General features: G+C 35.6%; 1 protein-coding gene across 4 annotated transcripts in view; it reads right to left on the bottom strand.

Moving 5' to 3' along the window:
• PTPN12 (protein tyrosine phosphatase, non-receptor type 12) overlaps positions 1 to 10,035 on the bottom strand; it is a 94,639-nt gene that overhangs the window by 33,667 nt on the left and 50,937 nt on the right. For 3 of the 4 annotated variants that reach the window (XM_010848092.1, XM_010848094.1, XM_010848091.1), the window contains exons 3-6: positions 9,261 to 9,337; positions 7,613 to 7,708; positions 6,832 to 6,870; positions 1,473 to 1,544 (exon numbers count right to left, since the gene is read on the bottom strand). In XM_010848092.1, the coding sequence (XP_010846394.1) occupies positions 1,473 to 1,544; positions 6,832 to 6,870; positions 7,613 to 7,708; positions 9,261 to 9,337 (284 nt within the window). Of the gene's footprint in view, positions 1 to 1,472; positions 1,545 to 6,831; positions 6,871 to 7,612; positions 7,709 to 8,826; positions 8,861 to 9,260; positions 9,338 to 10,035 lie in introns of those variants that run through there. The other variant, XM_010848093.1, reaches the window with a different exon arrangement.

Genomic DNA, 10,035 nt, shown 5'->3' with positions numbered 1-10,035 from the left:
GGAGACTGTGGAACACAGTTTGAGTCCTTATCTTAATCAACCTAGAAAGCACTAAATTCCTGGTAGCATCAGAGGAATTCAGAAGTCCTAAATACAAATAAGTCATAAAATTAAGGACTTCTTGAATACAGCAATGACGAGTAAGATCACAGAAATTATATTTCATTTAACCATGGAAAACAAAATAAAAAACAGTTTTGAGATGGGTAATGCAATGGTCAATTTTATTTGTCAATGTGACTTGGCCACGGTGTGCTCTGATTCTCAGTCATACGTTATTCTTCGTGTTCCTGTGAGGGAGTTTTGGGGTGAAATGAACATTTAAATCAGTAGATTTTGAGTAGAGTGGTTGGCCCTCATCCAATCAGTTAATCCATGAATAGAACGAAAGGATCAGACTCCTCCAAGTAAGAGAGAATTCTCCAGGAGACTGCTTTCAGCACTGGCTCTTCGTGGTTCTACAGCTGACTGTCTTTGGACTGGAGCTGAAATGTTAGTTTGTCTGGGTCTCAGCCTTCCCACCTTCAGGCTAGAATTGCAGTATTGGCTCTCGGTCTCCAGGCTGTGGGTCTTCAGCCTGAAACCGAAGCATCAGCTCCTCCTGGATCTCCAGCTTGCCCACCCTGACTGCAGATTTTGGACTTGCCAGCTTCCATAGTCACGTGAGTCAATTCTGACAAATCTCTTTTCTGTATATACACATTCTACTGCTTCTGTTCTCTGGAAAACCCTGATTAATATGGGGAAATTATTTTAAGTGATTATAAAAAGACACCATCATATGTAATCCAAAGCAAAGTGTTGGTTCTATTCTAAAGCTCACTATTTCTTTTTCCCCTCACTGTTTTTATTTTTTAATTAATCTTCTCAGATTTATGCTTTGTTAGTTTTAGGACTTGAATTTAATTCGTTTCCAAAGCTCATCAAATAGGTATCTATTTTAAGTTTCATGTCAAGTTTTCTGCCATAAAGGGTCAATCTCTGCTATTAGGATGGAGGTTCTCAAACCTATCTTTGTATATAATTATAAGGGGAGAATAACATGGTTATGAAAGATTAACATCATAAACTATGCTTCAGCATCAAGGATCTTTCCCATTAGTTGAATAAGAGCATAGTTATTTGTTTATTCTTAGATATGTAACACTTACAATCAACTTACATGCAAAGACTAAGACAGAATTAACATAATAAGGAAATTATACATTTAAGAAAAGTCATTCTTAAAGTTCCTTAATTTATATACACTATGCAACACAATACTGTAAAACAATTATAGTCAAATTTTAAAAAGCATTGTAAAACAAGCATTATTAATATTTGTTTATTATAATTAAGTATAGATTCACATGAAAACACTGAGTGCTTGGCTTATATAACCCATAAGATTCAACACAATTATAAGTTAACTATTCATCAGTCTGACATACCCACTGCCTGATTAAATAATGTTTATGAATATAGGTACTTACACAAGAAATTTTAAATGGTGCAAATGTTATAGGGTCTTCTCCAAACAAAGGCCAATACCGTTCACATTTTTTCTGTTGTCCAAAAAGAGGTTAGTAAATAACTGATAATTTGTTTTATTTGAACTTTTACAAATATTTTGTGTTCCGCTTGTTCTTCATTCCCAGAAAACAAACTGCCATCAGTAGGCAGGGACTAAGAGCTTAGATTTATCCAACTCTTTAAAGGTGGGCTACTAATTGCTCTTCAAGATTAGTAATAGGAACTTTATTAACCTAAGTGTATAAGCTGTTCATTTCTACCTGCTTGTTATACAGACTCCAAAGATCCTCCTCTAGAAAAGAAAAATTGCTTTTTTTTTTTAAATGCCTAGCACAAGGAGGTAAATTTAGTGTAAGAAGTTGTTCAATTTAGTGTAAGAAATTTAGCATATGAGTTTTAATGGTTCTAAAATGACAATATTTATAATACATAGTTGAATTCTCATTAAGTATAAAATCTGTGGCACAGTGGAAACAGCACTCCACTCAATATAAGAAAATGGCACAGGTAGCAATTTTACCATTTGTTTACATTTAGTTCCTTTACCTATAAAAACAGGGATGGTAATACTTATCTTACATGATTGTTTCAAGGAATTTGAGTATATTTCAAATGTTCTACTGTTGGTAAAAAACACTATTCAAGAACTGGAGAAGGAAATGGCAACCCACTCCAGTATTCCTGCGTGGAGCATCCCATGGATGGAGGAGCCTGGTGGGCTACAGTCCACGGGGTCACAAAGAGTCAGACACGACTGAGCGACTTCACTCACTCACTCACTATACAAGAATAATGTATTAAACTATTCACTTTTATTTGAGATTAGAGAAGGTATAATCAAACAGTATCCTTATTTTCCCATAATACATAGGTATAGAAATAGTAGAATATTCATTTACATTGGTTTCTAGTATCAAGCCTCATTATTTTAAAAATTTAGGTAAGTGAATAAAAGCCTAACTTCATAGAAGACCCAGTGATTCTGATACAAGAAATAATGTAACTTTGCCAGTAAGACCCAATAAAATTGAAGTCTTTATAACTGACAATCTAGCTTAAAATACACATTTTAGCAGTGGGAAATATATCAGTTCTTACTAAATCCTCATAGTTCTACATACAGTAAGTGGAACTGTTACCTATAGGCTGGAATTAACTGTAAGTTGACAATACTGCTCTCAGGGCAAAAAGTAGAACTGCCTAGTATGTCACTTTAACTTAGAGTAAATACTACTAAAATTTTAGAAGGCTTAAAGTCACAAACTTAATTTCCTAGTAGAAGTTTATAGAAAATGATAAATTATTTTGAAGGTTATTTGTTTTTCTTCTTGGTCTTTCACTTAGTAAAGCTTTAATATCTTGAAACAGAAAACAAGTTTATAGGAGATTAGCAAGAACTGAAAGTTTGTGACTTAACATGCCTCTCTTCAGAGCAATGTTGAGTAAAGTTTATATTGGTATTTATATTTCAGGTATGAACTAATTACTGATACAATTGATACCAAAATGTATGTGTTAAACATAATACGTGAATTTTATTGTTGTTCAGTTGCTAAGTTGTGTCCAACTCTTCTGTGACCCTTTGGACCACAACAGACAGGCTTCCCTGCCCTTTGCTATCTCCTAAAGTTTGCTCAAACTCATATTCATTGAGTTGATGATGCCATCCAACCATCTCATCCTCTGTCACCCCCTTCTCCTCCTGCCCTCAATCTTTCCCAGCATCAGGGTCTTTAATCTATAGTAATTTGTCATTGGTTTCAGAGATGAGGAAGCTGAAGCTCAGAGGGGGCAGTTCACTGCACCATGTCCAAATGCCAGTAAGTGTAGGTTTGTTTGATTTCATTACCTGTGCTCTTTCCATTAGGTCACACTCTAAGTCAAAGTGGAGATTATCAAAAGAATTCATAGCCTTGACCGATAAAACAACAAAACCAACTAACAAAACACTATGAATCCAAAAAATCATTAGGTTCAAAAAGTTTTAGCATTCAATACAACTTTATCTTTTAAGCATTATTACTGATACGCAATGTGAGCTTATTAACAGAAAGAAGAGAAACAAATCCCAAATCTTAAAAGTAACTTAAAAAAAGTTAGGAAGGTGAAATTTAAATTTCGTCATGGAATTCCAGGTGAGCTATTTCAAATCCTGAAAGATGATGCTGTGAAAATGCTGCACTCCATGTGCCAGCAAATTTGGAAAACTCAGCAGTGGCCACAGGACTGGAAAAGGTCAGTTTTCATTCCAATCCCAAAGAAAGGCAATGCCAAAGAATGTTCAAACTACCACACAATTGCACTCATCTCAGCTAGTAAAGTAATACTCAAAATTCTCCAAGCCAGGACTCTGTGGGAGGGGGAGAGGGTGGGATGATTTGGGAGAATGGCATTGAAATATGTATAATATCATACATGAAATGAGTCGCCAGTCCAGATTCGATGCACAATACTGGATGCTTGGGGCTGGTGCACTGGGACGACCCAGAGGGATGGTATGGGGAGGGAGGAGGGAGGAGGGATCAGGATGGGGAACATATGTATGCCTGTGGCGGATTCATTTCGATATATGGCAGAACCAATACAATATTGTAAAGTTTAAAAATAAAATAAAATTAAAAAAAAAAAATTCTCCAAGCCAGGCTTCAGTAATACGTGAACCGTGAACTACCAGATGTTCAAGCTGGTTTTAGAAAAGGCAGAGGAACTAGAGATCAAATTGCCAACATCCACTGCTGCTGCTGCTGCTAAGTCGCTTCAGTCGTGTCCGACTCTGTGCGACCCCATGGACTGCAGCCTACCAGGCTTCTCCGTCCATGGGATTCTCCAGGCAAGAACACTGGAGTGGGTTGCCATTTCCTTCTCCAATGCATGAAAGTGGAAAGTGAAAGTGAAGTCGCTGAGTCGTGTCTGACTCTTAGTGACCACATGGACTGCAGCCCACCAGGCTCCTCCATCCATGGGATTTTCCAGGCAACAGTACTGGAGTGGGGTGCCATTGCCTTCTCCCCAACATCCACTGGATCATCGAAAAAGCAAGAGAGTTCCAGAAAAAGATCTATTTTTGCTTTATTGACTATGCCAAAGCCTTTGACTGTGTGGATCACAATAAACTGTGGAAAATTCTCAAAGAGATGGGAATACCAGACCACCTGACCAGCCTCTTGAGAAACCTATATGCAGGTCAGGAAGCAACAGTTAGAACTGGACATGGAACAACAGACTGGTTCCAAATAGGAAAAGGAGTACGTCAAGGCTGTATACTGTCACCCTGCTTATTTAACTTACATGCAGAGTACATCATGAGAAACGCTGGGCTGGAAGAAGCACAAGCTGGAATCAAGACTGCCGGGAGAAATATCAATAACCTCAGATATGCAGATGATACCACCCTTATGGCAGAAAGTGAAGAGGAAGTAAAAAGCCTCTTGATGAAAGTGAAAGTGGAGAGTGAAGAAGTTGGCTTAAAGCTCAACATTCAGAAAACAAAGATCATGGCATCTGGTCCCATCACTTCATGGCAAATAGATGGGGAAACAGTGTCAGACTTTATTTTTGGGGGCTCCAAAATCATTGCAGATGGTGACTGCAGCCATGAAATTAAAAGACTCCTTGGAAGCAAACTTATGACCAACCTAGATAGCATATTCAAAAGCAGAGACATTACTTTGCCAACAAAGGTCCGTCTAGTCAAGGCTATGGTTTTTCCTGTGGTCATGTATGGATGTGAGAGTTGGAGTGTGAAGAAAGCTGAGCGAGGAAGAATTGATGCTTTTGAACTGTGGTGTTGGAGAAGACTCCTGAGAGTCCCTCGGACTGCAAGGAGATCCAACCAGTCCATTCTGAAGGAGATCAGCCCTGGGATTTCTTTGGAAGGAATGATGCTAAAGTTGAAACTCCAGGACTTTGGCCACCTCATGCGATGAGTTGACTCATTGGAAAACACTCTGATGCTGGGAGGGATTGGGGGCAGGAGGAGAAGGGGACGACAGAGGATGAGATGGCTGGATGGCATCACCGACTCAATGCATGTGGGTCTGAGTGAACTCCGGGAGTTGGTGATGGACAGGGAGGCCTGGCGTGCTGCAATTCATGGGGTTGCAAAGAGTCGGACACGACTGGGCGACTGAACTGAACACAACTAATAATAATAATGGTACCGAAGTACATACTGACAATATTTAAACAGGTAATTACTTAACAGTATCTCAGTCTGTATATTAATCTTACACTGTTCATTTTCTGTCCAATATTGCTAATGTTTCCACTACTGGTAACTGATGTAGTTGGGAGGAATGACAAAATTACTAGTAAAAATAAGGCTTTCTAGTGATTTATATATAATAATATTTCACATAACTGAAAGATGAGTATCTTGTTTTATGCAATGTATCCTTGACTGAAAATTTTAATAAGAAGTTTTACAACTTTTAAATCATTTCTTAGTTTAACTATAATGCAATTAATGAACTATACTTGCATGCTGCTGCTAAGTAGCTTCAGTCGTGTCCAACTCTGTGCGACCCCATGGACGGCAGCCCATCAGGCTCCCCTGTCCCCGGGATTCTCCAGGCAAGAACACTGGAGTGGGTTGGCATTTCCTTCTCCAATGCATGAAAGTGAAAAGTGAAAGTGAAGTCGCCCAGTCGTGTCTGACTCTTCGCGACCCCATGGACTGCAGCTTACCAGGCTCCTCCGTCCATGGGATTTTCCAGGCAAGAGTACTTGCATAAGGATACTTCAAATTATCAGATAATTTATTTGTCACATTTATAGATGCTCACGCTTAAACTGAAGATTTAGGAATCAGTTCTACAGGAGATCAGAATGGTTTTGATACTAATTTCATTTGTACATGTTTTTTACCTATGTTAAAAAATTTCAGATTAAGGAATTTTCTTCTCTTCATTTTGGAGATACCATTACAAAAATGTAGTGGAATTGGCAGACAGAAATTAGAAATTTCAAGCTGTAAATTAATCAGAATTATTTTAAATCATTTTTATTGTCCATAAGCAGTGTTCTACTTACAACACCATTAAATATTGGAAGACTACTAAGTAACAATACAGACTCTATTGCTTTAAACATATCATAAAATGTACCTGTAAAATATAAAAGTATTTTATGTGTTTAGGGATGATTTGGCTCCTTTTGTTAAAATGAAAGCAATAGCAGAACACACAAAAAAGAGAAGAATTAACTATTTTAACAACTACGGCTAAGAATATAATAAAAGACCAAGAATATATATCCCTAGAAATGAAGTAATAAAAAAAAAATTCCACAATTACTTTAAATGTTAACAGTTATACGTACCCTTCCCATCTCGAATTCACGACAGGCCATTACAATGATCTAAAAATAAGGGGGAAGGGGTGGGATAAGATTGATAATATATCAGTTAAATACAATTTTACTTTTCTAACAAAATGTACATTTCAAGAATTATTTTTATTCTGAGAAGAAGTATACCTGGCCTGTCAAAAAAAGTACATTTAATATTAAAAGTATGAGTTAAACTGGCTTCAAATAACAAGATGTATTTGATTTGAACTGAATTTTTTGAATCTTACAGATATATCTTTTGTAATTAAAATAATGCATTCAGGATATTTACTGAATAGAATAGCACTATTAAATACTTTGCTTACTAAAGGTTGAATGTAACTGTCTTTAAACATGAAGGTTATTACATGTGCTTTCCCATCCCAACAGTTTTATAATGTAATGTTTCAAACATACAGCAAAGTTGAAATAATTTTACACTAAACACTGTATAGCTACCATCTATGTTCTACCATTAACATTTGACAATATTTGTTTTTAATCACATAGATGTCCTTCCACCCATCTATCAGTGTTTGGTAGTTGTCTTATACTACCAACTTAAACCAAGATTTAAAGTACTGCCATACTCTATTCTTGAAATATTTCAACAAATTTCTCAAAATTTAACAAGACAACCTAGCCATCAGTTTCTGTCTTTTTAATAAACTAACTATAGTTAACATAACATTATGGCTCAAAAGTCATATTGTAGGATATAGTTAACACATCATTATGGCTAGAAAATCATGCCATTTCATACAATACTTACTACAACATTGTACTCCCATATCATCCTCCAAAAATCTATTACCGTATTTGCTAAAGGTCCTTGGGTTGCCACATATGCTTTTGGCCCATAAACACCCTAAAAAAGTTAAAAGCATACAAATTATGATTACCAAAAATATTTTCTACCTAAATTTTAAGTTTTCAAATGTTATTAGCATTAATGCTGTTTTCAGCTAAACAATTTCCAAATAATGTTTCTTTAATAACGTATAAAAGCATGACAAAATATATTTCACTTCAGCTTCTGGTGAAACATGGTTCATAGAATTCAAAAGTAAACCTCCTTATGCTATTTTAAAAATTATTAGTTACCTAGGAATTGAAAGCCCTAGTCAACAAAACTAACTAGCAGAAACTTAAAAGCATGCATCAATTCTAAAAAAAAAGACTAGAACTAGCTAATAGTTCTTTCTTAGCTAGATTTTTCCATAGCTGTCTTTGGTTTAAGCACCTACTAAATATACTTTTAATAGTAAACCCAAGAATATATCAAACAAACTAGCAGACTAAAATGTTAAACCAGCACATTCAGTGAGCCAGTGTTATTAGGTGCAATTAAAAACTAGAACTTTTAACAAATGTCCTTATAAAAGAACATAAGCCTCAATTATATCTGAAAGAATGAACTATGTATTAGTTTTTTTTTTTCCATATTTATTTGTTTATTTGGTTATGCCAGGTCTTAGTTGCAACACTCAAGATCTTTGTTACTGCATGTGGGAGCTTTCTGTTTGTTTTTTAGTTGCAGTATGTAGGATCTAGTTCCCTGACCAGGGAATGAACCCCTGCATTAGGAGTGGGAAGTCTTAGCCACTGGACCACCAGGGAAGTCCCTATGTATTAGTTTTTGTTTAACTATTAGTTTTGGGCTCTGCCATATTTGTAATAAAATTGACTTTTCAGGAAAAGCTTTTATTTAGAACCATAATTCTTCAATGTTGACATTAATTCTACCATATAACTCTTACCACCTTAATATTTTTCTCAACAAAATACTGTAAAATAGATTCAAAAGCACAGAGTAACAGAACAAAATAGTCTTATTTACTCAAGTAGCAGTCTGAATCTCTCTACTGATAAATACCCTATATGGTTCATTAACAGAAATGACTAAGTACATTTGTGTACATAACAAACGAGACAATTTAGCAATCAGTAAAGGCTTCCCAGGTGGCTTGGTGGTAAAGAACCTGCCTGCCAATGCAGGAGATGTGGATTCGATCCCTGGGTCTGGAAGATCCCCTGGAGAAGGAAACGGCAACCCACTCCAATAGTCTTGCCTGGGGAAATCTCACGAACAGAAGAACCTGGCAGGCTACACAGTCCATGGGGGTCAACAAAAGTTGGACATGACTTAGCAACTAATCAGCAACAAAGGTGTTTATAATAAGCCTTCAATACAAAAGAAGAAACACACAAACAAAAAAACTTTATCTCCACTATCATAAAATTAAGCAAAAATCTTTAATAAGGATGCTAGACAGAAAACATAAAAACACGTCATGGCTGTGGCTTTACTTCTTTTACCGTTGGCATCACATTAGGCAATTTAAAATTTTTTAATAAAACTAGTATTGTAGGAAGTCATTAAATATGGCAGAGAAACACCATTTAAAATTAATACATACCTTAATAAAATTTGCATTGATATAGTCTGAATCTTGAGAAGGAGTCTTTAAAGTCAACTTAACTCGGCTATGATCAACTACAGGGAAAAAAAGGGATTTTTAAAATAACGTCCTATAAGCAGACAAGTTTTTTTCCCTAATGAACCATAAATAAGATTAAATAACTAAAATTATTTACTTAAAAAAAATGAATGAAAACTGACTTTTAAGTATAAGCAGGGTAATTTCTAACATCATATTGATAGGAAGTGGGTCTCATTGTAAAGCTGTGTTTCAAAGTAGGAATCAGAATATTCAGGACCTCTTTTAAAAATATAAAGTCCTGAGCATCATCTTAGATTTACTATACAAGAGTTTAGGATTTACATGTCTACAGTTTTTAATAAGCACTAAAACTTAATACATTAGTTTGTCAAAATTCTTTTAAGGAACTCTAACTTTCATATTTTATAAGAAATTATGAAAATTAAGTTTAAAAAATTAGGTAAAAGTGACAAATAAATTAGATGACGTATGAAAAGTGCTGAATACTTCACTTGACAAATAATATTTATTATTGAGTAGTGTTCACTCAGCTAATTTGGTGTCAGCTGGTACCTCCACCATTAAATTACTCTTTTCTTTTGTACTTAGTAAGTATCTGGGGCTAGACTTTGAGCCTATGAAATCCTACTAAAGTAGTAGGATCACCTAATTTCATGGTCCTAATTAATAGATGCTTACTCCTTGGAAGGAAAGTTATGACCAACCTAGACAGCATATTCAAAAGCAGAGA

This window comes from Bison bison, unplaced genomic scaffold (assembly GCF_000754665.1).
Source record: "Bison bison bison isolate TAMUID 2011002044 unplaced genomic scaffold, Bison_UMD1.0 scf7180017864260, whole genome shotgun sequence".
In the NCBI taxonomy this organism is placed as follows: Eukaryota; Metazoa; Chordata; class Mammalia; order Artiodactyla; family Bovidae; genus Bison; species Bison bison.
This window is presented reverse-complemented; position numbering and strand designations above follow the sequence as displayed.